At 52.2% G+C, this 27,642-nt stretch overlaps 2 protein-coding genes across 11 annotated transcripts in view; one reads left to right on the top strand and one right to left on the bottom strand.

Moving 5' to 3' along the window:
* The window catches only part of TMEM151B (transmembrane protein 151B), a 30,466-nt gene extending 16,731 nt beyond the window's left edge, over positions 1 to 13,735 (top strand). For 3 of the 5 annotated variants that reach the window (XM_074818152.1, XM_074818154.1, XM_074818153.1), the window contains one exon: positions 758 to 13,735. In XM_074818152.1, coding sequence (XP_074674253.1) covers positions 758 to 2,194 — 1,437 coding nt within the window. In that variant the 3' untranslated portion in view covers positions 2,195 to 13,735. The remainder of the gene's footprint in view (positions 1 to 757) is intronic. The other 2 variants (XR_012622449.1, XR_012622448.1) reach the window with 2 other exon arrangements.
* A 457-nt stretch (positions 13,736 to 14,192) lies between these two features.
* Positions 14,193 to 25,724, bottom strand: DRC5 (dynein regulatory complex subunit 5). Of its 6 annotated transcripts, none has more exons than XM_074818156.1 (6): positions 25,490 to 25,555; positions 24,850 to 25,009; positions 20,880 to 21,137; positions 18,386 to 18,954; positions 16,873 to 17,322; positions 14,193 to 14,959 (listed from the first exon to the last, which is right to left on the bottom strand). In XM_074818156.1, exons 2-6 carry the CDS (start codon positions 24,992 to 24,994, stop codon positions 14,783 to 14,785), a joined length of 1,599 nt encoding a protein of 532 aa, XP_074674257.1. In that variant the 5' UTR covers positions 24,995 to 25,009; positions 25,490 to 25,555; the 3' UTR covers positions 14,193 to 14,782. The 6 variants fall into 6 exon arrangements, with proteins under 6 accessions (XP_074674257.1, XP_074674258.1, XP_074674261.1 ...); XM_074818157.1 differs by having other exon boundaries at positions 24,850 to 25,019; positions 25,490 to 25,529; XM_074818159.1 differs by having other exon boundaries at positions 14,806 to 14,959; positions 16,873 to 16,932; positions 17,037 to 17,322; positions 24,850 to 25,574.
* Between the last annotated feature and the right edge of the window lie 1,918 nt (positions 25,725 to 27,642).

Below are 27,642 nucleotides of genomic sequence, written 5' to 3'. Positions count from 1 at the left end.
GTTGTCAAGCATTAGAACAGACTGCCCAGGGAAGTGCTTGAGTCACCATCCCTGGAGGTATTCAAAAGACATGTCGATGTGGCACTTAGGAACATGGTTTAGTGGTGGACTTGGCAGTGCTAGGTTAATGGTTGGACTTGATGACCTTAAAGGTCTTTTCCAGCCTAAATGATTCTATGATTCTAAACTTGAATGTTGCTGTTGGTCATGACCGGGAAAGGGGGAGAGACTTGTGTGCGAGCAGTGAGAGGTGTGGTGAGGTGTTCAGCTGGGACAACCCATCAGTTAGAGTTGGCTGCACTGGTGGGATTGGTGCAGGAGCCGAGATATGTGACATAGATCCCCCAGCCTCCATCTTGCTGTGCTTCAATAGCCCTGTCCGGGATGCGGCAGTGGTGGGGGTTACTCCCCACTGAAGAAGGAGCATGCTCAGGGTGCAGGCTGGCAGAGTTGCCGCCTGATGCTCTCCTCCACATCCAGCTGTCCTCTGGCCATCTCCCACGGAGGGGCAGAGCACCACAGAGGGAAGGGGGGGTGACGGCTGCCCACACTGCAGAACTGTCATCCTGGGGGCGATCCTGGCCTCCGGCCTGCCTGCTGAGGCTAGGAGCCCCACAGTGTCTGCTATTTTGTCCACATTCGTGGAGCTACAGGTGCCACCGTGGCACTGTGTTGCCTGCTCCCTCTCCCCCTGCTGCTGCACCCTACTGACTCCTCTCTTGTTTTCTCTCCCCTTCTTCCCGGTCCCCCGGAGCAGCAGCGGCCAGTGAAGCAGTCTCTCAGCAAGTCCCTGTGCCGAGAGTCCCACTGGAAATGTCTGCTGCTGTCCCTCCTCATGTACGGCTGCATGGGAGCCATGACCTGGTGCCACGTCACCAAGGTGACCCGGCTGACCTTTGACAGCGCTTACAAGGGCAAGTCCATGATGTACCACGACAGTCCCTGTTCCAACGGCTATGTCTACATCCCCTTGGCCTTCCTGGTGATGCTCTACGTGGTGTACCTGGTGGAGTGCTGGCACTGCTACACCCGCAACGAGCTGCAGTACAAAGTGGACGTGGAGAGCGTGCACGAGCGTGTGCAGCGGATGCAGCAGGCAACTCCCTGCATCTGGTGGAAGGCCATCAGCTACCATTACGTCCGCAGGACCCGGCAGGTTACCCGCTACCGCAATGGGGATGCCTACACCACCACGCAAGTGTACCACGAGCGGGTCAACACCCATGTGGCAGAGGCCGAGTTTGATTATTCCAATTGTGGAGTTAAGGACATCTCCAAGGACCTCATCGACTTGGAGAGCTACCCGGCCACGCGGCTCCGCTTCACCAAGTGTTTCAGCTTTGCCAATGTGGAGTCAGAGAACTCCTACTTGACCCAGCGGGCCCGCTTTTTTACGGAGAATGAGGGCCTAGATGACTACATGGAGGCCAGGGAGGGGATGCACCTCAAAAACGTGGACTTCAAAGAATACATGGTGGCCTTTTCTGACCCAGACAACCTGCCTTGGTATGTATCCCACTATGTCTTCTGGGTGGCGGCTCTGCTGACCCTATCCTGGCCCCTGCGGGTGCTAAATGAATACCGCACCTCTTATGTCCATTACCACGTGGAGAAACTCTTTGGGTTCGACTATGTGGCGGTGACACCGGCCGAGGAGCGTTCATTCTGCCGGAGGATGCCCCGTGTCAACACGGTGGACAGCACCGAGCTGGAGTGGCACATCCGATCCAACCAGCAACTGGTGCCCAGCTACTCGGAAGCAGTCCTGATGGACTTGGTGGGGCTCTCTGGCTGCACTAGCTACTCTGCTTGCCGGTACGGGGGCTACCGGCAGAACTGCGAGCGGTGCCACAGGACTATAAGCAGCTCCTCCATCTTCTCCCGCAGTGCCCTGAGCATCTGCAACGGCAGCCCCAGGATCCCCTTCAGCAGCAGCCGTTTCTCCCTGGGCCGCCTGTACGGCTCGCGACGCAGCTGCCTCTGGCAGAGCCGGAGCGGGAGCCTGAACGAGCAGAGCTGCCCCACGGAGCAGACTCGCCTCTCCAGCCAGGTGACTGTGGAGGAGGAGGACCCCCCTCCTTACCAGGACGCCCTCTACTTCCCCATCCTCATCGTGCACCGCAACGAAGGCTGCCTGAACCACGATCACCGTCACCTCCATCGCAACGGGTCCTGCGTGGAGACCTCACTGTGAAAGCAGAGGGCGGTGAGATCTCGTTGTCTGTTGCCTGGCCCGAGCCAGTGCAGGATTTGGGGAGAGGAGCACAGGGGAGGGAGATGGCCTAGGAGGACATCAGGATGGAGCGGACATGGCATCTCGCTCTGGCAGCCAGCGAAAGCTCCCCTCGCCGGGGCTCTGACCTCCCAGAGGGGTGAGTGCTGATGCTCCCCCTGACATGGCACAGAACTCTAGACCGACCACCACATGCAAAAAAACCCACCCTCCCAGCCAAACCAACCCCAAAACCATAATTCATGGCATCAAGATCCAAAGTAGGGAATGAAGAGACAGGCCTGATGCAGGAAGGGGAGGGCTTTGGCTCCCAGTCCTGGCTCCAGGCTGGCTTGTGCTCTGAAGAACCAGCAGCCACCAGAAAGCACCCTGCCGCACCTCTGCCCACCCCGCTGCCCATGCTGGAGCGAGACCCCTCGCAGGGTGGAGGGGAACGGGCCCCTTGGGAGCAGCATGTAACTGCCTGTGCCTAAAGGTCTGGGGCATCCAGGCATGTGGAGCTGAGCGGCAGGTTAGAGCAAAGGCTGAAAGCCACAAATCCAGCTCTTCCCCTTCCCCCCAACTGTTCCCCACCCTCCCCACTGTTTTTTTTTAGACCACGCTCCGACTGTTACTCTGTTCTCACTGCTGGGAATGGCACCACCTCCAGAGGATCCCAGGCTCGGCTCCTTAGGAAGCTTTGGCACGCCAGCTCTCAGAGTCAGCATCCCCTAGGTAAAGGGCTTTCTGTTTGGGATTATAGCAGACAGGCAGCAGTGGGGAAGGGATGAATGTTCAAACCCAGATGGAGCAGAGATCTGTGGCACTACTGATCTGCTTGCTGGAGGAACACTCAGCTGGAAAGAGAAAATGGGAGGCCCCGGGTGAGCTGGGGAAGGGGGAGAGGATGGCACTGAGACAGGCATCGTGGTAATAGGTGCTGTGTCAAGTGGCTGGGGTCCCTTCCTACCTTTGAAGTGAGTCCTAATCAGTTCATACAAGCATCAGGGAAGGCTCTGGTAGGTTCAGTTGCAGTTCACCTATTGATAATAGAGCATCAGGTTAGCGTGCGTCTTGTAAGAGTGATTTTTGCATAAGATAAGGATATGGGCTCTGGCTGCAGACTCTGAGCTGCAGGCTCCTGGCAGCCTGGTTTTGGCAGAGAGCTCTGAGGGGCTGGGAGGGAGAAATGCAAAAAAGCACGCTGGAGCGTCGGGAACCTGGGCTGGGGAAATGAGGAGCAAAGGGATTCCCTTTCTGTGGGGCCCCACTGTGGGTGCAGGACATACAGGTGGGAGACATGGAGGCATCTGCTCTGAGGGATGCTGTGCATAACAGAGGCTGGGGATACGTTAGAGGGAAATCTGCTTAAAACTGAGCATTTTGCGCTACAGAGGTTTTTGCAGAGAGGTGTCAGGCCGTGAGAAGTGAGGTAGCTTCTGTGCAGCCCATTAGCCCCTGTGTTCCTCTGCCTCACTCTTGTCAGGACAGGCTGGCCTGCTCTGAGGTTTGTGCTGCCCCTTCTATCCTGCTGGAAAGAGTCTCAGTGATGTTGGGCAAGGAGCCTTCATGTCACTGAAGCTGTCTCAGTGGCTGCAGCATGCAAGCACCCAGATTTTCCTTTTCTGTCAACACATCCCTGGATCCCTCGTGTCCCTGTTCTCAGAAAATCTGTCTCCTTTTCAGTCAGCTCTTTGGGGGAGTGCATGCCAAATCAGCCAGCGATTTCTTCAGACTACTGCTCCTCAGCCTCACCACGCTTCCGTCATCAGCTGGGGCAAACAACAGCTGAGAGCAGTAGGTCTTGGGTGACAAGAGCAATCCATTAGCACCTGGGCTTTCGAGCTTGGTGTCTGCTTCCACATCCATTGCAGAAGGGCAAGATGTAACAGCAAACAGTGAGGCATTTAGTCCAGCCTGTCTTCCTCCTGCCAACTGTTAATGAAGTGTCTGTTTCTGTAGTCATGCTGCTGTACTGCTTCATCTCCCAGGTCTTGGGGAGGCTGCAAGTGCACCCTTCCACCACATCAGTCTGCTTTTGAAAATCATCTCTTGCTGGCAAGCCTGGAGTGGCCAGGGCCTTTGGGCATTGTAAGGCTTCACTTGGCTTTTGTCTGTCCTTCTGCTCTTTGTGTCTTCCTGGTCAGCATCTCTTGCCCTTCAGGTCATCTTGCCCTCCTGGATCTCACATGCTAGACTCCAAACAATGGTTGTTTGAATAAAGGCCCTGAAAATCCCACTCTGTTATGATTCTGTCTTGTAATCTGCCCTTACTCTCACTACCAGACCTAGATGTTGGCTTAAATAAGAGGGTTGCTTTGAGAACAGGGAAGCACAAGGTCTCCAGTTTGGGCAAATCCCTCTCTGTGTTTTGTTCTCATTATTACTGGCACAGATTCAGACTGGGTGACAGCAGCTACAGCCCCCTTGGCTGACCTGGGATTTCCTTGCTTAGTGATGATATTTGGCTTGCTGTGCGCTTGTGCTGCTCTCTCCAAGGGCCTAATGTAAGCCAAGGCCAATGCTGAGCATCCTTGTGACTCTGGGGAGATAATAGTATGTACTTGTATGTCCCAGTGAATCAGGAGATGTTCAGTCAGTGGAGCTGCAACAGTGAGGAATGTGTCCATTTGTCCTTCTCAACATGTTCTCTTTGAAATCTCATACACATTGCTGAAATTAGGCTGTGATGGCTCGTCTTTCTGTCTCCAGCCTTCAAGGTGCCTTGGACAGATGGATTTATCTAAGATTTGGCAGGCCTTTTAGTTCCCTGGGGCAAAGACAGTCCTCACAGTAGAGACAGATTAGTGGGGTCTCTGTGCCCCTGTCCTTTAGCACCTGCAGTAGAGTTCTGCTTTCAGGCACTTTGTTCTTGGCTCTTTCTGGGCCTTTTCATGAGATTGCCTCAACTTGTTCCTCCAGCCCCATTTTCACCCATGAAATCTTATTCTGGAGGTGGTCTGTCCAGGTGGACAGATGTATCTTTGAGCCACGGCTGCTGCTCTGGCCAGCAGGATCTGTGCAGAGTCTCCCTGTTGCTGAACACCTTCCCCATGCACATAGTGCCAGCGGCAGCTGAGTCCCAGATGTAGTCCCAGTGCCACGGTCTGTGGCTGTACCAGACCCACAGCACCCTGGAGAAGTGGGACGTCTCTAGTTAGTGCTCCCCACTGCGTGCCAGGATTTCTTGGAGATCCTTTCTTCATATTCCTGGCCCTGCTACCCCACTGCACCTGGTGGAGCTGCCCCCCCCCCCCAGTCTATCTTACTCCATTCTCACCAGGCTGGAGACCTTCCTGCCCTCTCTTAGGCTCAGGAAAGGGGGATGGCACACTTGGGCATGGAAGGGCAGCAGGGCTGAGCAGGAGGGACAGGAGCTGCCTGGTGACTTGGCAGAGAAGTGGTGGAACTGAAGAGGACAGACTAAAACTGGGGTTGTGCTCCCCTCTCCTCCCTGCCTGCAACAGCAGGACAGCATGTCTAGCCAGGCAGGGAAGTTCATAGCAGAGAACTGGGCTCTCCCTTCCCACTCCCGGCATGGGACACAGCCGGCAGAAAGGGTGTGCGTGTATAGGTTTCCTCCTAAGTGTTGGTGAGGGACCCTAGGGCCCTGGGCAAAGGGCAGCTGATTTAGTTCTTCTTGTAGCTCAGGCTATCAGCACAGACATCCAGAGACTGTCTGTCCCTGTTCTGGCACACAGCCTCTCCGTGATGGAGTGGTCCCATCTCCTCAGCACACAGACATCCACCCGCTACAGCTCCCGGCTGAGCAGCAGTCGGGCATCTGCTCTTCCTGCAGACTTGTGTCTGCTCTCTGCCGTGTCTGTGTTGGTGATGACAATTCCTTTGGCAGCTCATTCGATGGCCCAGCCTGCTCCTCTCATGATAGCCTGCTCCCTTATATCTAACCTGAATCCTCCCTGCTGTATCTTAATCCCATTACTTCTCCTTCATTGACTGGTGAGTCTAATTGGCTCAGCTCCTTTTCCCCATGGCCTTCTCGACACAAGCAGGTGTTATCTGGTCTCTGCAGCCTTTCCTTCACCAGTCCCAGGGTCTTCTTTCCCCCAGGATCTCACTGGGCAAACCCTGGCTTGCATGGTCGTGCAGAAGTTTTTCCTGTGTAGCGAGTCTGTCCTTCCTGCTCTGAGCCTGGTCTGGGCAAGAGGAGAGGGCCAAAGGCATAAGCAATACCTTGGTCTGTCAGGGTGGCTGTGTCCTCATTTCTGGTGCAGAAGATCTCTTCAAAGTAAGTGAAGTACACAGCTGCTGGAAAGCAAGGAAAGCAGGACAGCCTGCATCACCCTCTGGGAAGGTGAAAGCCAGGTGCTTGTCAGTATGAGGGGGCAATAAGTAGAGGATCTCCGCAGTCAGACGGCTTTGGTTTTTTCCATACGTCATTCACCCATTGCAGCTTTCCATGGGCCAAGAGCCAGGCTCAGCATTGCACTTGTCAGCAGGCTTTCCTCACATACCGGGATGAGTGAGGCAGGAACACTGCCAGCTCCTCTTCCTGGCCCTTCATGGCACTAATACATCCCTAGAAGAGAGCTAGTCCTTACTGCTGCAAGGCTGGGCAATAAGTTTGAGCTATTTGGTGTTTCCTTTTGCTGCCAGTATGCTTGCCAGGTACTTAAAAGCTCTCCAGCTTTCCTGAACTAGAGAAGGAGAGAGAATGAGCATTTGAGAAGCTCTGGATTAGATGATCTTCAGGGCACATCACCACCCATTTATCCATCTTCCAGCACACAGTGGAAGCTTCCCAGATAGTGCCTAGCACTTTGCTTGCGCAGAACCAGGCAGTGACACCAACCAGCCTGGTGGTACTTCTTGAGCCCACTGTGTGTGATGCAGACCACACCAAGGAGGGAGATTTCAGAGAGGGCTTTTGGGCTGAGCAACCGTGGGGATATTTGTTAGGACAGGAAGAGGGAATCTCAGTTTATGGCCAAGGCCAAGCCTTCCAGAGTCACAAGGATTAGTGCTGGGGAAGCTGCTGTTCTTCTGATGTCAAACAAGCACACCCCCTTCCCTTTCTGCTCCCCATAAAATGCACATGTTACAGACCCAGCATGTCCCTGCCCCCTTTATTGTCTCTCCACTCAAGAGGCTGCAGAGCTGTTTAGTAACTCTGATGGATGCCCATGGGGAGGAGACTGCAGGAAGAGGTTTATTAAGTGAAAGCTTAAGAAAGTTAGGTAGCATCCGATGTTGGTTAAACAGTGCCTGATGATTAGCCTGTGGGAAGAACAATACCTTTTAAGCTCTCCTTCCAGCCTTTCCAACCACAGCTTCAGTACTGCTGTCTAGTATTACCAGGGTGCTGCCTTACTTTTAGCAGGGTACAACTTTGCTGCAATGTGCTCCTACTCTGCTGCAGTAGCTGTAGGACATGGGTCTGAAATACTACACTACCACCAAGAAGTTGTGTTACCAAAGAGCTATAAGTCTCAATTTGTGATACGTGCTTCTAATCATGTTTCATTCATACTCGGTGGTTAGAATAAGGTCTGTATGAATATGATCTGGATCCAGATAATCTCAGAAAAGGGACATGGTTTAAGCGTTAGCTCTGCTGCCTCCTGTGATGCACGTGGGCCTAGAGTCTCCACCGAGCCAGGTATGCATGGGGACCAAAGGCTCGTTCATAGGACCTGGGAGCCCAGTGGGGACTTGGGGCTGAGCGTGCCTAGGGCTCTTTTACCTGTGGGCATTCTGCAAAAAGGGGAAAGGGGCTTAGTCACATTTCAGGTAGAAATTAATGGGCTATGTTCATTCCTAGTGTAATTTTATTGAAGCCAGTGGTACTATACCAATGTGAGCTTGGCTTAGCAACTCCTCAGTGTGGTCTGTCCTTGAGACCAGACAAATTGATCTGTCACAGTGTTGCCTTGATGCATAGAGTTCATGTTGGGATTTGGCCAACATGAATGAATGTTGAATATCTACTGTCTCTGCAAGCAGTGGGTTGAATTGTTCTGCTCTACTGCCTCCATCACAGCTGCTCTGCCGAGGGAAATGTTATGCCCATGGATGCGATCTCATCAACTCCCTCAAAAGCAAGCTAACAAGCAAATTGACCTCCACTGCACTGGGAGAGGAGCCTTCTCCCACAGGACCATAGCCTTTCCACACACAAGGGAAAAGATGTCCCAAGGACAAAACTGAAGCTGCAAGACCGATGGCCTCATGGGCTCCCCTTCTTCCTTCCTTCCTCACCTCGTCTGTCTGTCTTGGGGGAGGGACAGTTTCTTTGTGGAGTTCAGCAAGCTCCTCTTCCTGCAGCTCGTAAACAGGCTCTACTAACAGGTACATCGTCCACCTATGCAACACTTCCAGAAGCTGCCGAGTTTTCAGGAGCCCATTACAATGTGCAACATGGCCATCCAGCACTGAGAATAAGCACAGTGGCTGCTGGAAAGCTAAGTGGGTTTTATTCCTCCCCTGCTCCCGAGGAAGACTGTTTTTGTTGGGCTTTTTGTTCGTTCATTTGATTTTCGTAAACTTCATTTGGGGAAATGAAGCTTGTGAGAAATTGGTGCCCATCCTGAACCCTCCCCAGTCCTTTGAACTTTGGGAACGGATGCATCACCTACTGTGATTATAATTTCACGGATTTTGTAGAGCAAAGTAACTTCACACACAGACACATGAGGTTCTTTCACACTCCATCAGCCCAAGCTGCTTCTGCGATCTTAGCTACTCACATTAGTGAAAGAAAAAGCCTAGCTAGAATGTGGTGAGATAACTTAGTATTTTGTATCAGTCCCATGGTCCCAATGTCCATTAGCAGCACCATCAGCTGCTGTGCCATGAATTCGGACTTTGGGTGGCAGTCCCTGAACCGGTCAGGGTGAAAATGTTTGGAAAAACCCAAGCCTGAGTCTATATGTCTCCAGAAGCAAATGCAGAGAGAGGATCAGCTGAAAGCAGCCGTCACCTCTTGCTCAACCCAGCCAGAAGCTGGTGGGGTCTGTTTGTGCAGCACCTGCCCTCCCAGGGAGAGCCTGTCCCCGGGGGCCGAGCAGAGCGGAATGAAAATAACGGTGCATCTGACGAAGCAGCATGCACAGCACTGTTCAGCCAGCTGGGGAAAAAGTGGTGACATAGAGAACCCAAAATAATAGGATTTCACTTTGGAAATGCCAAGGACTTTCTCAAACTGAAATGAGACTAAAAGGCCTTAACAGTTGTGAGAAGTGTTTCAGGTTGCTGTTCCTTGCTTAAAAAAAATTAAGTTTTGATGATGAAGTGGGTTTAAACACTCCACTTCAGCCAGCTCTGTTAGAAATGTGAAGTGCTGGTGGAGAAGAAATGCTGAAGGAAGATTGGGATAGTGGCCCTTTGGCTTTGCAGTGGGGTAGGCTGATCAGGAACGGAGGATGGAGGTTAAAGTCTTCCTCTGCCCTGGGAGGTGTGTCCTGGCCGTACACCCACATATGTGTGTGTGTCAGGGCGGGCTTCTGTGTGCTTGTGTGCGTGGCTGGGACCCGTGGCCCCTCAGAGGGTTGGTGTGTTTGTGGCTTTGGTTCGGTCTCGCTCATCTGTCCTTGCAGCAAGGGGCTTTGCAGGGTGACAGAGCATTGCTTGTTCCCCGTGAGATGAAACTCCTGACCTGGTTTTTGTGAGGAGATGGTGTGAAGTGTCATATTTGCTGCAGCGAGTGGCAGGGAGCAGGGATAAAAGCATGGAGCAAGCTGTGTTTGAGAACAAGCTAATCTCTTGCTGGCTGCCTGAAACGGGAGAGCTGCTGGATCTGCTCCCTGGCCAGTACTCTCCAGCTCTTCTCACCCTCCCCAAACCTGATGTGCAAACTGTCATTCCTCTGAGCTAGCGAAAGCACCCCCCTCCCCTGAACTCCTAGGCCGTGCATTCGCATCATTTCGGTCCACTCCCTGCTAGGTGCTGTGGGCTGGCCGTGGAATGCCAGCAGACACATGATGACCTCAGGCGTGCTGGTGGCCAGACCTCACTACAACCTGCTGGTTTGCCCGTGCACAGCCTTCCAGCAATGCTCCCTGCCCTGGCATGCCTCGTGCTTGCTTGGTAGAGAGACAGCACAGCCTGCAGAGCATTGCAGCATGTCCTGGCCTCACTTCTGCATCACTTTATGCTTTCTCAGAGAATTTCACAGCGCTTCTCTGAGCCTTTGTAGGCAGGGTAAGTTCAACAGACTGAAATTAGAAAACAGAAGGCCTTAACATTTTGGTGGTCCTGATCTGCAGAGCCCTGGTGCTTGTCCCTGGGGAGGAGAGGCAGGTCAGCTGTTGTGGCAGTGTGGGACCAGGGGACAGGGTCACAGTGAAAGCAGCGTGTCTGCTAGGGGAATCTCCAGACGTGGCTCCGTGCTTTTCCACTGGGACTGAGGGCAGCTTTGCTGAACAAGACGCAGCTGATGGAGGAGCTGGCTGAGGAGGGCAGAATAGCATGTGAATGCTGAGCAAGAAATGTGGACAGGAGGGGCTGTAGGAGAACAGCTGTAAAAGACTTTGCAGATGCAATGGTTTTTATGGGAGACAGAAGACAAGACAGGGCAAGAGGCTGCTGTGCTGGAGCAGTGGTGCTGTGAGGCAGGGAGGGTTGGGGGGGAAACAGGGACCAGGGCACTTGATGGAGAAGCTGGGGAACAAAGTGGACATTCAAAGCAAGCTGTGCATGCTCTGTCTGAGGAGACAGTCAGGAGATATTTCCAAGCTGAGGTGCCCAGGCCAAGCCTTGCTGCATTGTCAGGGCAGTGATGTTTCCTCTAAGTCCAGCACTGACAGCTTGAGCACGTGTCACCAAACCGCAGTGGCTAATGCAGCCACAAGGTGTAAATGTCACTAATGAATAAATTGCCTTGTGCCTTGGAGAGGCTAATCCATCACAGCCAGGGATAGAGATCTGACAGGCTTGGCTATTTCAGGCATAGCCTGTAGGGAGGAGGAACGCTTCATTTCTGAGCCATCCCCTTCGCCTAGGGAAGCTGATGCAAGGCTTGGCTCTGTGCTGCTCCCCAGCCTCACAGCTGCATGAGCTCAGGCTTCATCCCTCTTCACTGCTACCGAAGGAAGAAGCAGGACATGGTCCAGGTTAGCCAAAAATGCCCTGTCAGCAGGGCAGTGTGTGGCCCCAGCCAGGGCTAGCTAGTGAGGGAGTTTGGAGGGAGGCTGCTGCACCCATGGGTGGTGTAGGTGCTGACAGGATAAAGCAGTGGGTCCCCAGCGATCAGGAGAGCTTGCCTCAGTTGTCTGGGGTGCAGGGCCATGGCCTGCACCATGCATGTTTCAGGCCAGTAGTGCTTGGTGCTGTGTTTTACAAATGTGCCATTTACTCTCCAATCCAGTTTCACCATTTGCCCCTATAAGAGGCAACCTGGAAATGCTCCAAGCCTGCCCCAGCCCAAGCCCTCACCCAGCCCGGAGACAGCTCTACTGTGCTGTCTTGGGGACAGCGCACTGTCCCCCTCATTTTCCCCCCTGCTGCTGAACCCTAGCCATCAGCACCTGGGCTGTCTGTGCAGAGGGCCAGCAGGTACCCATCAGGCAGGGACAGAAGCTCAGCGTGGACAAATCCAGCTCCATGGGAGCAAAGGGAGGCTGAACGCAGCGACTGTTTCCATGCACAGCCTCTGTCCATCCTTGTGGCAGGCTGCTCCTCCACCCCCAGTCAGTGCTCAAAGTCAACCTGCTGTCCTGTTTATGACATATGCCAGCATGACACCTTGAAAATTGATGCCTGGGTCACTGTGAGCAGAAGCCGCCAGGCTTGGGAAGCCAGCCACGGGCTCCTGCGCTCGGAGTAGTGGAAGCAGGGTTTGCCATCTGCTGCAGGAGGGAGCCAGCCGGGCACCCCTGCTCCAGCCCGATGGGGCACCCACTGGTGTAGTTCAAGTGCAAGCCCTTGTGTCATACCCCCTCCTTTACTTCCTGACCACCCCCCCGTCTCCCACCATCTCTCTGGGACAGACCCACAGGCAGGGGTGTTCCTCCCAGCTCAGCTGGGGTCCCTCTGCTGCTGAGTGCTGCTTGCGCTGCATCAGTGGATGGCAGTGGGAGGGAAGACCAGCTCCCAAGCAAGACGCCAGAGGTCATTCCCTCCTCCAGACGGAGTCCCACAGCTGATCCCCCCTCCTCAAAGCCCCTTAGTACTCCTTGGGGATGGATCTCATGGGAGAGCTAGGGGGTCTGTACTGGTCCTGTGCTGGCACATGCACTACCCAGCACAGAGTGACCTGCTAGTTACCACTCTGCAAGGCAGTCCCACACCATGGTAACTGGACCTGAAGCTGTCAAGTGGCCCACCAACAATGTGAGCATTCACACTCAGACAATCTGTTGTTGCTGTCAGGGCTTTCATTTTAACCAATGTGTATAGTATTTGAAATAGTTTCAATCCTTGCAAACTGGTGGATAGTGAACTGTTGGTCTTGGGTGTGGGTGAGTGGTGCAGGCTGCTTGGTTTGGGCTTTGCTTTTTGGCCAAGAGATTGCTGAGAGGGAAAGCAAAGGGTTCTCCAGGCAGCAGCTACCTGTCCAGATGCTCCTGCGTGGCAGCCCAGGAGTGGGTTTGGAGGGTGCTCAGGCCATTTGCAGGAAGAGGAGCCATGAGTATCCTGGAACGCAAGTCAACAGTTGTTCTGGTGATGATACATTTTCCCAAGTCCTTTTCTTTCCATCCCTGTTCCTCACTGGTTCTGGCGGCCAATTCCTTCTCATGTGTCTGCTAGCATGTCTGAGCGATCTCATCGCTGCCCTCCCAGCACGAGCTTTCATTGCACAGCTGGCTGACCCAATGCAGCCCTGTACTCTGAGCTACAGGCAGGCTTGCCCAGGACCAGGCCACCTTCATTAAGCCCCCACCCCACCCTTGTTGCTGGAGCTGTTCCTTCATCAGCCTGATGCTGATCTGGGTCTTTTCTGCTGTTTCTGAACACGAGTTCTCATCTCATTCAGGTGTGTCATTCAGTGGAAGTATTTTGTAAATGCAAATAAAAACAAATAAATCTATTCAATACCTCGGTCTCGAGGATGGGAAGTAAGTAGTGGGAGACGCCAGGGTGGGGAGGGTTCACAGCTGCTGTAGCTGGTTAGGATTTCTTTTGGATGTAGCCTCTGGAGCATCTGTGAATAGTTGGGAAGGGAGCTACACAGACCTGTGAGGGCTCAGGGCTGAGCCCTGTCAGTACCCCTCACGCAGCCACTGCTGCGGGGGACAGCCTCGCACTCCATCCTTTCTGATCTATAAGGGTGTGACATGGCGCGGGTAAAGGTCTTGTTGGCCAGGGGCTGGCAGCCAGCAGCACTGCGAGTGTCTGTGTCCATCAGACGGAGCAAGGCAGAAGCGGGTATGTGGCGAACAAATTCTTTTGTGAACACTGGGAAACAGTTTTTACTTTTCAACTCTGTCAATATGATCTAGCTCTGTCTGTCTCTCTATATATGTACAAACAGTATATCACAATGTTGCCTTTTTTGTTGGAAATATCAAAGTACAAAGATTGTAAACCAAATCGGTGTAATAAAAGTTTCAGATGATTCACTGAGCTGGCTGCCAGCGGTGGGTCTGTGAGCTGGGCAGGGCTGGGAGACATGTGAAGCCCCTGCATTACTCACAGGGCCGAAGAGGATGGATGTCAGCCCGCTGGCTTAATTCCATGCTGAACTCTTCTGAGTGGGGGGCAGTTGAAGGACCGAGCAATCAGGTATGTGCCCTGTCCTGTCCTCAGGTGGCCACAGCCCGTGGGGCAGAAGGAAGCTGCCCTGCTTTCCTCCAAGCCCAAGGAAGCTGCTCTGTTTTCAACACTGTGGGCTGTGTGGGCCGGCAGTCCTGTAGGGACTCCTCTAGCTTGAACTTATGTGAAACACCTATTTTTTTGACAGGTTTGCACAGAAGAGCACTACTAGTTAAAGTGAGCATCTGGTTGTAAAGAATTCACCTGTTTGCAAAGCCGGCTAGCAACTGATCAAAGGCATAGCAACCCAAAGCAGGAAACCATGGTGGAGAGACCTACCATTTATTGAATCTATTTTTTTTTTTTTTTTAGTTTTCACCACCCATATGTGATACTCCAGACAGATTTTGCTATAAAAATGAATAAATCCTTGAGCAGAGCAATAGTGAGAAAAAGCTGCGGAGGAACTAGAAACAACATTCCCTCTATTCTCTATGCATCTCATGTCCTCCTCAGCAAAAAGCCTAAAAGAGCTGCCGGCCCTGAAGGTTAGGTCTGGGCCAAACCATTTAGATGGTGGATACTTCACCTTAGCTGCTTTACAGGTGGAACAACATCCAGCTGCCTGAACTAAGCTTGCTGCCGGAGCATGTAAGAAACACCACAGGAGGTGGGATTTAGTCTTGGGGGCAGTGGGAGAGAGGGCTCAAGAGGCAGATTGCTTCTGTGATGCCGCTACAGTCCGATGAGGTCTAACGTCTCATATTAAGTCACAGGTTGGATGATGGGGATCTGGGAAAGGCTGTGGTGACAGCCACAAGTTGAGTGTTTCTCAGAAATACGAATAAAAACAAGCCTCTGAAGTGAAGTATCTCCAACACTGCACCGCAAAGCTCGTTGCTCTCTGGAGCGTTTTCTTTAGAGGGGTTTGACAGGGGGGTGCTGCGGAGACTCCAGCCTCGCCGCTTCCTGGTTGGACCACACAATTTGGTGAATGAGGTACTCGGTCTCTTCACCCACCTCTGCCAGGCGGAGGTCGAACTCAATCAAAGACTTGTTATCTGCCAGCCCTTCAAGCAGCTGCTTCCCACCATCCTGCAAATGGGTGAGAAGCGGGGGTTAAAGGAGGAGATCCAAATGTGAAGTGTGTTGTTCCCTTTCCCTCCTCCCCAGGGCAACTTCTGCTGCTGGTGATGGGGAGCCCATGAGATGGTGCCAAAAGGAATGAAGGCCTTCACCCAAGCCTGAAATGTTGTTCACAGAAGTACACAGGGAAGGAGTGTAACCTTATGCAGCACTCAGTGATATGACACATGCTAATGACGCCCTCTGGGTACCATGTCAAGAGTCCTCAAGCTCAGGCTGTTTAATAGCACGGCTGGCAATGATAACCTGAGAGGAGTCTCTGCTCTCCCTGTCCCCCGGGCCCTAGCTCACTGCTGGCTGGGGACAAAGGGCAGTGTGATTAGTGTGCTGCTCCTCATCTTGGCAGTGCTGAGAGCCCCAGCACTGGCAGTCTCCTGCCTGGATGCCATTTCCCAGGCTGGGTTGGCTTTCCTGGGGGGAACATCTCACACAACTGAAGTCCAACTTGCGTGGGACAGAAAATGCAATGTAGATAGCCTTAGGGAGACAACTCACCTTGGGGTATTTCCCTCCCTTACCTGAAGTACTGTCTTTAGGGATGTGACAATTCGACTTTTTTTTCCCCACAGGTATTCTCTTTCAGGTACCACATACACTTCCTGCCCCCATCTCCTCCATCCAGGTGGTCCCCTCAGCCCAGCACCCTGCCTCATAGATATTTTGCCAAAAAGGACAGAGCAAAAAGTCTTTTTTTTTTTTTTCAATGGGGTACAGAGGTCAGAATTTGGTGCATCTTTAGCAAAGATCCTCATTTCCCCAAAGATAATACCACCATCCCACTTGTTGGGCTGCCACAGAGCTTCACAAATGGGTAACAGGAGAGCTCATCAAAAGAAAGATACTAAACACAGAGATTATTATTTATTAAGCAAAAATCCTTCTATCCTTTCCAACCTTTGCCCCCTTGTATCATTAAACTCAAATGGTTTTCCATGTCCAGGATCATAAAACTCAGAACTCACAAAAGGTTTTCTGGCATCAAATCCTTTTAAAACCGTTGTCAAACACATTGATGCCAATATTCCTGCCAGCAGGGACAGCTGGTCTTGCTGTCTCTTTATTGTGACAGTGAGAAAAATTGAGGCAGTGCAGAAAGTTTAAAAACCAGCATGATTGCATTTGGCTGTCTAGTTTCAGATTTCTAAAGCTCTTTTTAACCAGCAGAAGAGAAGCAGTCTGGTTTGTGGGCATGTTGCATACTGCAGCTCTTAGGGTTGTAGTAAGATCTGTGGATGCTCCTCTATCTAGAAAATGTAAGCCTGTGGTTGAGGAGCTACTTACAAGCACCCGGACGTGACTCGACCTATTGAAACTGCTCCAGAGCTGCAGGGTGAGTTAAAGAAGCTCAATAACCGAGACAATTTTCTGAGAGTCTCCTCTGAGTGTGTGACGGACAGGAGAGATTCGGGGAAGGGTGACATTATGTGTGTGCTGCTGAGTGACAGATGGCACAGCAGATCCAAAGCACAGAGGATATGCATAAGGCCCTTGTCTCATGCCACCTAACATTATCTACTCCCACATATGTGAAGTGGCTGTGATTTTTCCCAGACATACTCCCTGGTTTTCAGTTTCCTGGGGGGGAAAGCCCTCTCTGCCCAAAACCCCAAAGCCTGCAAGCCAGATTCAGCCCTGTGAACAGAGCTAGATGTACAAGTGAGATAAATGAATGTGCGTGCACAGATGTCCTTCCTGCCTCTGCTAGAGTCTCTTCCCTGCTCGCAGCTGATTGTTATCACAGCAAGAGTGCAAAGTGAGGGATGCATTTGCCTCTGCGACTTTGAGGCAGGGCAGGCTCAGCATCTGCTTTGCAAGTCCACCACGCAGGCTCACAAACTGCAGGGAGAAGGGGTTTCTCTTACCAGCCCCAGGTGGTTGCATGAGAAGTTGATGCTTGTCAGGGTGGCGTTCTGAGCCAGGACCTGGGAGAAAAGCGCAGCAGTTGGCTCTGACAGGCTATTACTTCCCAGATGGATGGACTTCAGGGTGCTGTTGGTCAGCAGGGCATGGCCGACCGCCTCCCCACCTTTGTCCTCTACGTGGTTGAGGCACAGATTCAGGGAGGTCAGGGTGGAGTTCTCAGCCAGGGCTTGAGCAAGAGCCTGAGCCCCCAGGTGACTGATCCGGTTGTTACACAGATTGAGGGTTTCTAACCTGCTGCGGTTGATCAATTTGCCGACAGCTTGTGCTCCCTTGTCCCCAATGAGATTGTGGGACAAGTTCAGCTCCACCAAGCAGGGGTGATCCAGCAAGTTATGGACCAGCAGCCTGGTCTTATCATCATCCACTTTGCTTCGTGTCAGCTTGAAAACCTGGGGGGATAAAGGACAGGGACACTAAAACAGCCAGCACTTTGGATTGAGCTTTGTACAAGATCTCAAGGATGTTAAGCCTATGGTCCACCAGACAGGATTCACCCCCCTTCACTTCAGACACTTTTATCCAGTAGACTCAAGTAGTTGCGTTTATAATGGGCAGATACTTCCAGCAGGCAGGGCATGCCACTCATGTCCCATGGAGATGCCTGTAGAAATGGTTCATCTCCTGGAAATGCCTGTTCTTCTCCTCTGACTCCACAGGATCTCTGACACAGGGGGGTAAATTAAAACGAGACAAAGCTGCCCAAACATCTGCAGAGAGTAACAGCAGAACTCAACCCAGCTCACAGTCAAACACTGTCTGAATGAGCACGTGCACCAGTGGTAACCACAGTGCTCTCTGTGAAGGGCAATGTCCTGCGTGGCCAGGGCACCTTAACAGCCGCAGGAGAGATAATTTCTCTTCTGGAAGCCAAGCAGACAAATATTTCTCAAAGCACGTCAATCCGTGGGGAGAGCATTCAGCCAGCCTCTCTGGCTGCACTCTGGATAGCAATGCCCACTGATGTTTTGGAGGGGCTGAGTGTCTGCACTACAGTTGACACAGAACTGAAGATGATGTTAGTGCCCAGAAGGAAAACCCCTCATCACTCTAAGGCAAATGTGAGTATTTCTCCATGCTCTTCTCGGGGGTCTCTGCTCCTCTGGAGCATGTTGACATGTATTTACTGAGCATAACTACCAAAAACTCCTTATGAAAATCTCTCTCTGGGCTTCTCTCCTCCCTCCCAGAACTATACAGGGGTGTTGCTTTCTCTTGCACTACAGGGAACATGTTTTGTGGGAGTGAGTATTTTTCTCACTGACCCTCTGACAACCTGCTCTAACAAGCATATAACAAGATACTCAGCACTAGGCCAGCAAGTTAACATCTCTGCACTCTGGCAGACTGCAACTTGCAAAAGGAAGGCTGCTGCCAGCAGTCAAAATTTGTCCCTGCGTTCCTATCCCTGGCCAATTTGAAGGTCTAGCTGAGGTTCAGTTGGGGATACGTTACTTTCAAGTTGTGGCACATCTTCACGGCGACAGCCAGGTTGCAGCAGTCCTGGTGGGTGAAGTTAAAGAGGTTCCACTCGAAGTTCATGCCGCAGTCCTTCACACCATAAGTGAGATGAAGCTCTTCAAGGTGAGGAAGAGCAGTAATGAGGACTCCCAGGTCATAGTGATGCATAGAGACCTTGCTGAATCCAAAATCACTCTCTGTATCAGAGAGGTCATCCCTCTCCTCCTTTTGATCCACCTGCAGTGGTGGCAGAAACTGATCAACCTCCAGTTTCTGCACATAGTCTTTGCAGAACGGGATGAGCTCTAGGACCTGGTTGGGGTCTGTGGTGTTAGGGATGAAACATTTCAGGATGTTCTCCAGGTGACGTTCGAAAAACATCCGTTTCCAGCTGTCTCCATAGTTGGAGATGTCACACACTCGCCAGCGCTCCGTGCAGCACCTCTTCCAGTAGTCCTCATCGCTTATTAGGTTGGCAGTCACAGCAAGTGGAAGGCCAGTGGAGAGCCTGTCCAACACTTTCCTTTGGTGCTCAGGCAGTAGATGGTCCACAATAGGGTTCTCTGGAGGGGGTGAAGAGAAGGAGAGGTTGGTCTGGGCTGTAGGAACCATAGCTGGCACTAGGGTTCTGCCCGGGCCCCCAGCTGTGTGCCTGTGCCCTCCCCTCTGCTGATATTGGCTCTTTTCTCAGTTGCCAGGGTTGGTGCAGGGAGCTAAACTGGCAGAAAATGTGTAGGATTCATCTCCTACCTTTCTCTGGAGGATTTCTAACTTTTACAATAAAACATCAGTGTAATTGGGTTTACTCCCGTAATATTTGGGAACTGCATCAGAAACTTCTCTCCCAGTTTAAATTTAGTTTGAATGCAGTTTATATTCAGAGCAGGACTTCTGCTCCCAAGAGAGCTAATTCAGCCTTACAGCAATGGGAGAGCTTGGCTTGTGATTTGCTGAACTTTCCCCCTTTGGTTTCTAAGCATATTGAAGGATGATCTTTGAGAACAACTGTCTGTGTGCTCTTCATGCAAGTCCTCATGCCTTTTTATCTGAACTCAGGTGTCTGTCTTACCCCAAACTGATTCCTTTTCCTTTCCATTGAGAGGCACTCTTAGCCTTTAGGTCCACCTTGTTTAAATAAAAGTTCTCTTTTTCCAGGAGCTTCCCTCCCTCAATGTCTTTTCTGATGCTCGCCCTAAGTCTCAGCTGGCTTCTGTCTGGTGGAAGTTCTTTGTGGTAAGAAACGCCAGAGGAAAGCCATGCATACTCACACCATGAATGCTTGGTAACATGTACACAGTAGTGTTGAGTAACAAAAATCATCAGTGGAGAGGCCTATCTGCACACGGAAAATCATATTTTGAGACACAAAGTGGGGTTAGCTTTATATTTCCTCTATCTCTGTGGCATTTCCATCCTAAGGACACCCAGAGTTTGACCACAGCTTCTTCCTGGAGTCTATTCTCCAGTGTCCTACAGCTGGCACTGCAGTGACCTCTCTGCAAAGTCCCATGACACAAGCAGAGGTGGGACACATATGGGGTGGGGCAAAACTGGGCTAGCTTCACTGGGGCTCACTTAGGCCACACCAGTGGGCAAGACGCAGCCACACAGCTCAGGTGCATGAGGGTCCCCAAGACACTGAGCACACTGCTTCTATGTGCACGCAGTGTAGGTCCAATCCATTTGGCATCAGGCTGACTGACCAGGCTGATAGGACTGCAAGGGTGTCCCAGGTCAGACCCCCAAGTACCATCAGCTCCTGGTATGAGGCAGCACTGAGCTCCTCTGTACTGTCTTACAGTCCCAATGTGGACATAGCCTTAGACCTATCTTTGATCTTTGCTGCCACATCATTGAGTCAGCCAAAAAGATAGGTAGGCCCTCCCTTTACCCTTCCCAGCCAGTTCTCAGATGAGACATGCTTTTTCTGTTTTGCTATGTTTCATCAATCTACCTGCTTCAAAAGCACATTCCCTGCCTGAGGATATAACTTGTCACAACACCAGCAAAAGCTGTGGAGAAGGCCTGAGACTGTGAGTACAATACATATTCTGAGATGGCAGCTCCTCCAGGCAGGGAGCAATTCTCCATCTCGTCGTACAGCACTCAGCACAATGGGGCTCCATCCTCAAGTGCTACCATAACATGTGCATGAATCAAGAGAAGGAAACAGCAACTGCACAGCCCTTACCATGGTTGAGGTAAATGAATCGAGCAGAGCATGGAAGGAAGAAGAAACAATAGGACAAGTTTAGGGCAGAGTCACATACTGGATAGCAGCCCAGAGGACTACAGCCATCCCTGGAGTGTACAAGTCATACTTAGCAACTAAACAGTTTGTTTAACTAGCTGCTTCTCATCTGTTCCTTTGGCAGGGCTGGGCACCACGTTCTGCCTTTCAGATGCATCTGCCTGCCTTGTTGACCCTCTGCTCTCTGGGACTGTTGCTCTATCTCCATGTGTCCCAGGGAAACACGCTCCTGCTTACTCTCAAAATTGTGAACGATGTGCTGGAGGCAGAGCTCAGTGAGGTGGGGAACAGTGGTGAGGGACCACTCAGGATCCTCAATGACGCGGTGTGTGGAGTACAAGTCAGCAGCGAGTCTGGCCTGGGATGGATACAGTGAGGGAACGGCTGCGCTCCTGTCACCAGCCACTGGCTGCTGCATCCTGCTCAGGACCCACTTCTCCTTCAGAAGCAAGAGAAAAATTGCTTGAGAGTCACCACATTTTCCAGATGGGCTGCCTGCAAAAGAAAAAGGCAACTTTAGAAAGAGGCCAGTGATAAGAATGCTCTGCTCACACTGCTGTCCTGTAATGCACTTGGCCCCTGCCCTTTGCCTGCCTCCTCTGCTTGGACTGGAAGCACTGCAGCAAAACAACTATTATTCAGCCTTATCTTTATACACTGCCCTGTACAAAGAGGTCTCTAGGTACCACATGTAATAAGCAGATAGTAACATGGTGTTAATTCAGAGTGCTGCTGAAGAGGATGGACAGGAATTGATTATTTACTGTCTTTTACAATAGAAGAAGTATGTGAAGCTGACAGGAGCTGGGTTTAAAGCAAAGGAAAATGATGGTTTTTCACACGGTCTGCAGTTAACTGGGGAATTCCTTGCCATGGGATGTTGTGGATGCTGAGACTGTGCAGGTTCCAGGATAAGTCCATGGAAGAGAAAACCCTTGAGAATGATTCAGTGCACAGAAACCACATCTGGCTCAGTGTGACAAACACAGCTGGAGGTGGGGAGAGTGCTGGAGGAAAGAAACACACATACTTGCATTCTTTTTCCACTCTTCTCCAGGCATCTGCTTCTAGCCACTGTCAGAGATGTGATACTGGGCCAGACTATACCCTGGTTTGATCTAGTATGCCTGTTCTTATGACTCTTTAAAGACCGATGCTTTCCAGATGAATACACTATAAGTGTATTCAGGGTTTTTTTTCCGCTTTTCCCAGTTACTCTCCAGATGAACTTCTTCCAAACATCCATTAACTGATGAGATGTTTCAGACCTGTTCAGACCACACTGAGCCTAAGCAGATATGAGCTACAAGAACCAGCCCGGAGCAGAAGGCAGGATGCCCAGTCTTATTAGTTCTGTGGAGCTTTTCCAGACCAAAGTTTCCCATTTGCTGTTTCCTACCCCAATCTCAGGACCAGTGCTCTCAGCCATCAGGATCCCACATGTATGGTTATTGCCTGGACATCCTAATGGTTTCCTTACCAGTCCTACTGGTCTGAAAGAGGCAGAGAAGACACTAGGAAGGAGTCTGCCCCTTGAGTTCTGGGTTCAACAAGAGCACCCAGGCTTGGTAAGCACCTCCCAGGGCATACAGACCCATGCTGATCCTTACTGGGACTAACTGGACATAACAGGGCTGTAGCACAGGGCTGGGCAGTTAGAGACTGCAGGACACCTAAAAGAAGCATGAGGCAGATGGATGGATGGCAATGTCACAGGTGAGGACAGCTTCCTGCAAGACCAAGAGGATGCCTCAGGGCAAAGGTGGCCTTGCATCACAGTAGAGTCAAAAGGATCCTGTAGTAACATCCTTCACAGAAAATAACTACCATCTTGTGCCACAACATCCCTCAGCTGAACAGTGCTTTGATCCCAAACAGCTCCTCCTTTGTGAAGGGTGTGAGCCAGACAGTGCTCCCCAAATGAAACATCTTCCCCATGCACAAGACTGCTCCCTTCTCTTCTGCCCTCCCAGTTTGTGCTGCCTCAGTCAGCACAAGCCCCTCTCTCTCTGAAAGCTTTGTAGCTGGCTTTGCTAGTGTTCCTCCCTCTGCTCCCCCCTCCCCTCCAAAAGGCATCTGAGGAAGGGCCTGCAAAGGAACCGGCAAAAGGGGAAAAGAGGAGATCTGTGAAATGCTGAGAACTAGAGGGGAAGAGCAAAATGATTCATGCTGTACTGCAGCAAATATGTCAGCAAAGGCTTCTTCAAATGCACTTGAAGCAGGCCTGAGAAGAGAGGAACTGTTTCAGAATGAGAGTCAGGAAAGGGTGGAGATGGCAGTGGCAGGGCATCCTCTGTCACAGAGCAGGATGATGAAGCGTGCCAAGGGCAGGGAAGCTGTGTTTCCTGGGAAGCACTGGTGTACGGATGGCAAAGGCAAAGGCTGTAGAAAAAGGGAGCCAGCTCTGAAGAAGGGTGGGTGTGGAAGGAGAAGGAATGGGTGACAGGCACATGTGAGGACTGGGAGTCCTTTCTCTTTGAAGTTCCCTGCCCCCAGAGGAAGGTGCTGTGATGGCAGGCCACCATTGAGGTGGAAGAGAAGAGGCCTGATTCTCCACAGCACACTGACCCATCTGAAACCCAACTCTTGGTGCTTGATGGACTTCAGCAGAAGGGAAAAGCACAGATGGATGGCAGTGAGGTGGCATTAATAGAGGAGAAGTGACTAGGAAAAATGTTTTCTCCTTGCTCAGTCCTTTGTCCTATTCAAAAAGCATCTACGTCACTTTGTCCCCCGGGCCAGCCACAGCTAATTGGAGCTTCTGATGGCTTTCCTGACCTTTTGGAAGCAACTGTGAAAGGTCAGCTGCTGGGGAAAGCCAGTGCAGCATTGGTGGCCTAGTATTATTTCGTGGCTGCGTTCCAGCAGATGATCTGATTGCCAGTTTACCGATAGCAGGTTGATTTTAGAGGGTACATAACCTATGGCACATGTCGGACTGCCAAAGGGGCTCCTGGAGACCTCAGGCAGAGCTGAAACCCAGCTCAAGAAACAGTGCAGCCCCTCCATACAGGGGATGAAGCTCGCTGAGCAAAGCTCACCTGCAGTGGGAGGTCAGCCAATGCGTGCCACCCAGCTGTGGGCCAGCCCCAACATAGGGTGACCCCAAAGGAGAAGAAGACAGCTGGGGGTGCCTGTGTCCGGGCTGCTGAGGAACCTTCCCTTGACCTGAGCTCCACAAGAAGTCAGCTCGGATGACTCTGTCATCCCCACTCGGCATTCGGTGTGAAGCCAGCAAAAGCAAGGCTGCCGGCGTGCGACAGCCCGTACGCAAGCCGTCTGAATCAACCCCACGCCTGCGGTGCCGGCGGAGGGGGGGAGCTGAGTCTGACGCTGAGTCACTGCTCGCACCGCATCCATTCCCCCCACCACCCCAGCACAGTAAGCACACCCCACCGGGTGCTGCTGTACCCCACCAGGTGTGCTTACCGGCAGGGGAAAGGCCTCTTTCTCCACTGCATCCCCTCTGCCTTGGCTGCGGGAGTCTCACTCAGCCAGAGCTAACATGCCAAGCCAGTTCCCATAGCCAGGTTTGCTAAGCGTGTATTTAAACACCGGAGAAGCATTGTAATTCACTATCAATAAGCCACGTCAACAACATTAACACATGCTCCTTCCCACCCACTCTACATACACATCAGTCACCTACGCTAAAAAGGCTTTATTAAATGATATACAATGAATGGGGTCATGTAGTAAATTCCCAGTTTATGTCATTTAACACCCAGATTAGGCTGAAAGGTAAATGACACTAAAAATTCTAAAAAAAAAAAAAATCACACTTCCCTTCCCAGGCAGAAGCTGACAGAAATCCACACACACAACCAACTTAACGCTGCTACCTAATATGCCTAACAAACCTTCAGTTGAACCTGTTTTGATCTGGAAATAAAAGATTTCTGCTCTTTCGATTCACGCCAAAGCCCAGAGAGACCAAAAAAGAAGAGTTGCATGGAAACCGGTGACCTTTGGCGGGATGCTTCCTACCAGCAGTACGGTGATCCAAGAAATGGAGCAACTGCAAACACCGCATTTACTGGAGAGTTTGTAAGTACAAGAGAAATTCTTCCTGAGGATAGTTACAGCCCAGCCGAGATCCCATTCGCGCTGAAGCTCAGCCTACCCAGAAATCGAGGAAGCTCTCACGTCACTGCAGCCCCTGAAAATGCCAGCTGGTCTGTAGGTGCCCTGGCCTTTGTGCTGTTACCTCCACTCCCGCAGGCGAGCGGGGACATCGGCAAGTGATCCCGCATGCTGGCTAGCACTGCTGATCCCGCTTCCACCTGCACGCTCCCTGGCACTTCGGAAGGCTGATGCTCAGTGTGCATTAGGACAGCATATTGCAGGCTCATCGAGGGGCTGAGTCTCTGCAATGGGCTTTAAGTAAGTTAAAAGAAAAAGCATGCCAAATGAGGAATCTATTTAGCTTCAGATATAATGGAATCTGTCTGTAACAGGAGCCTGGGCAGAATGAGGCCAGCCAGCCGTTTGCGAATACAGTTAATGTTATCAGTGTAATCCAGGCGGCGCGAAGGGCCAGCGGTCCTGGGTATCTGTCAGCACACCCAGGTGTGGGTCACTGCCCCAAAGGGATGTCAGAGACATGAAAGCACTTTTGCCCACTGCACCCCTGGCCACCCCGCGCAGCTGGCTCCGTCCTGTCAGCCCCCGGGAGGCACGGAAAACATCTGCCCGCTGCTAACGGCCCCGGCCCCCGCCAGCCCCACCACCCCAGCGCCCTGAAATGTCGGTGGCGCCATCCTGCGCACCCTCCCCCCAGCGAAGCTCCTCTCCGCGGTCCCGGAGAGGGAAGAAGACTCGTTAGCTCGTTAGATGAAGAGTAAGACCTGCAAACTGCCGAGGAGAGGTGTGGGGGGCGTGGGTGTCCACCGAGGCGACGCGAGCTCCGCGGGAGGGGGATACCGGCAGCCCCCGGCCGTGCCGCGGGCGCAGCTCGGGCGGGAAACACGCGGGGTGGGTCCCTCCGCGCCCCTCGGCCCGGGGCTGTCCCTGCCCACGGCTGCGGGGATGGCGGGTGCGAACGGCCCGGCCGCCTCCCCCCGGCCCGGCCGGCCCTCGCCCGCCGCCGCCGGTCGCTGGGGACGCGGCCGTTGCCGGGGCGGGGCGGTGAAGGCGCTTCCGCGGAGGGCAGAAACGGAGCGCGGGGAGCCCCTCGCGGGCCGGGCACGCGTGGCACCCCGAGGGGGTGTGTGGGGTGTGGGCTCGTGGGGGAGCCGGTCCCACGTCGCGTGGGGGGGCCGCGGGTGGGGCCGAGCCGGGCCGGGGCTCCTGAGCAGGGTGCTGCGCTCTGCGGGCGGCCGCCGCACACTGCCCGCTGCCAGGGACTGCGGGGGGTTGCAAGAAACAGCAGGGAGGTCGGAGGGACGGGATTTGGGGTCGCGCTCCCCCGTCACCCCGCCCCACTGCAGCTGCTGAAACCCAGCGCTGGAGGCCCGCGACCCTGGGCCTTGCTGGCACCCCTCTTTCCAGCACAGAAGAAGGGTGTGAGCTCACCACGAGGTCCCTCACACCCCGCACTGGCCCGGGGAGCTGCTCCAGCGGTGCTGGTGGGGACATTTGCTGAGGTCCTGTACACTCCTGCAGTGACAGCTGCTGTGGCATCTCGGCAGCGTGGCAAGAACGGGGCGGGCAGCGCTCCCTGAATGGTTAGGTACCAGCATTGAAACATCGAAGGCTTTGCTGTGCTCCAGATAGTTGTTTTGTTGCACATTTGTGTTTTAAGGCTCATCAGTATTTGCAACAACTTCCTCGCTGAAGATATGCTGTCAGTGCCTGAAACTGGCTTGCTTCAAGGCCTCCCATTTTGGGGCTGTTACCCCTGAATGACAGATCGCAGGCAGGTCTGAGAGGGAGGAGAGAAAATCTGAGAACACCACCACAGCAAGATCTTGGTCTATCTGCTGTGTGCCCATCTCTCTCCTCCTCGGTCTGCTCTTTTTCCATTCTGCTAGTGAACACCCTCTTGTAGAGCAGGGGGAAGACCCAAATCCTCGGCAAGGCAGCAACTGCACACATGATGCTGTGGAATATAGAGAGTAAACAAAGGGATGAAAACACGCATCTCCTCTTTCCCGTTTCTCAGATCTAAGCATTTTGGTATTTGCCAGTAGATTTCCAGACTGAAACGTGGCTTTCTTTCACTCCTTCAAAATGCTGATGTGCTCGGTAGCGGGTACGTGATGAGTGTAGCCAGCCTGTGCCCTGTGGGAGCATACGTAATACTGGTGCCAGCTCTCGTGATAGTCCTGCAAGTCCCGTAATAGCTGGCATTTTTGGGAAGCTGTGCTGACTTTCATATAAAATATACCTCCTGGTTGTGAAGAAGATGTAACAAACATGATCCAAGATTACTCAAAAGGCTCAGCCACAAAACCATAAATGCAAAGAGGCACAGATTAAAAAAAGAAAGGTCAAGATTGAAGCCTCATTTGTCAGTTTCAAAGATGGGGCGTTAGACTTTGTCAGCAATGTATTTCTTTTCTAGGTGTGGCCTGATTCTGTCACTCAACTCCTGAGAAGCCCGTGACACTGTCAAGCTGGTGTTTAACACAGCGGGGGTGTCAGAAGCCTTCAAAACCCTTTGCAAACTCTGGCCTCACACTGACCATGTTGTTCCTGGGAACACATCTTCAGGGCTTTTGAGAGCTTGAAAAGCAGAAATGAGAGCAATATAAAGCTAGAAATGTTTTCTCGTGCACTGATTTCCATGCCTGTATTCATTTTGACTCTTGAATAGCAAAGGAGATAGCCAAACCAGATCCACAGAAATAGCCCCCCTGAGTTGCCTCCACAACTGTGCTCATTTCTGAGCTGAGTCTTCAAAAAGCCATCAAGACTGAAGTCTTTAGCTTACCTTATATTTGCTAATATAATGCAAATGTCATCTCTGAAGACTTCATGGTCCAATGGACTCCAGCTGTGTCTGCCCAGAGTCACTGATTGCCAGAGACAATATTGCCCGAGCGTTACAGTCAGTTGT

Source organism: Strix aluco, chromosome 3, assembly GCF_031877795.1.
Source record: "Strix aluco isolate bStrAlu1 chromosome 3, bStrAlu1.hap1, whole genome shotgun sequence".
NCBI lineage: Eukaryota > Metazoa > Chordata > Aves > Strigiformes > Strigidae > Strix > Strix aluco.
This window is presented reverse-complemented; position numbering and strand designations above follow the sequence as displayed.

What these genes read in the sequence shown, in the direction of transcription:
- DRC5 (XM_074818155.1), bottom strand. Translation starts at nt 24,994, where the DNA reads ATGAGCCTGCAATATGCTGTCCTAATGCACACTGAGCATCAGCCTTCC. An exon ending in GCTCGCCTGCGGGAGTGGAG is followed by an intron (nt 21,138 to 24,849) that starts GTAACAGCACAA and finishes TTTCTTTTGCAG; the next exon opens with GCAGCCCATCTGGAAAATGT. An exon ending in CATCGTTCACAATTTTGAGA is followed by an intron (nt 18,955 to 20,879) that starts GTAAGCAGGAGC and finishes CACCCCCTCCAG; the next exon opens with AGAACCCTATTGTGGACCAT.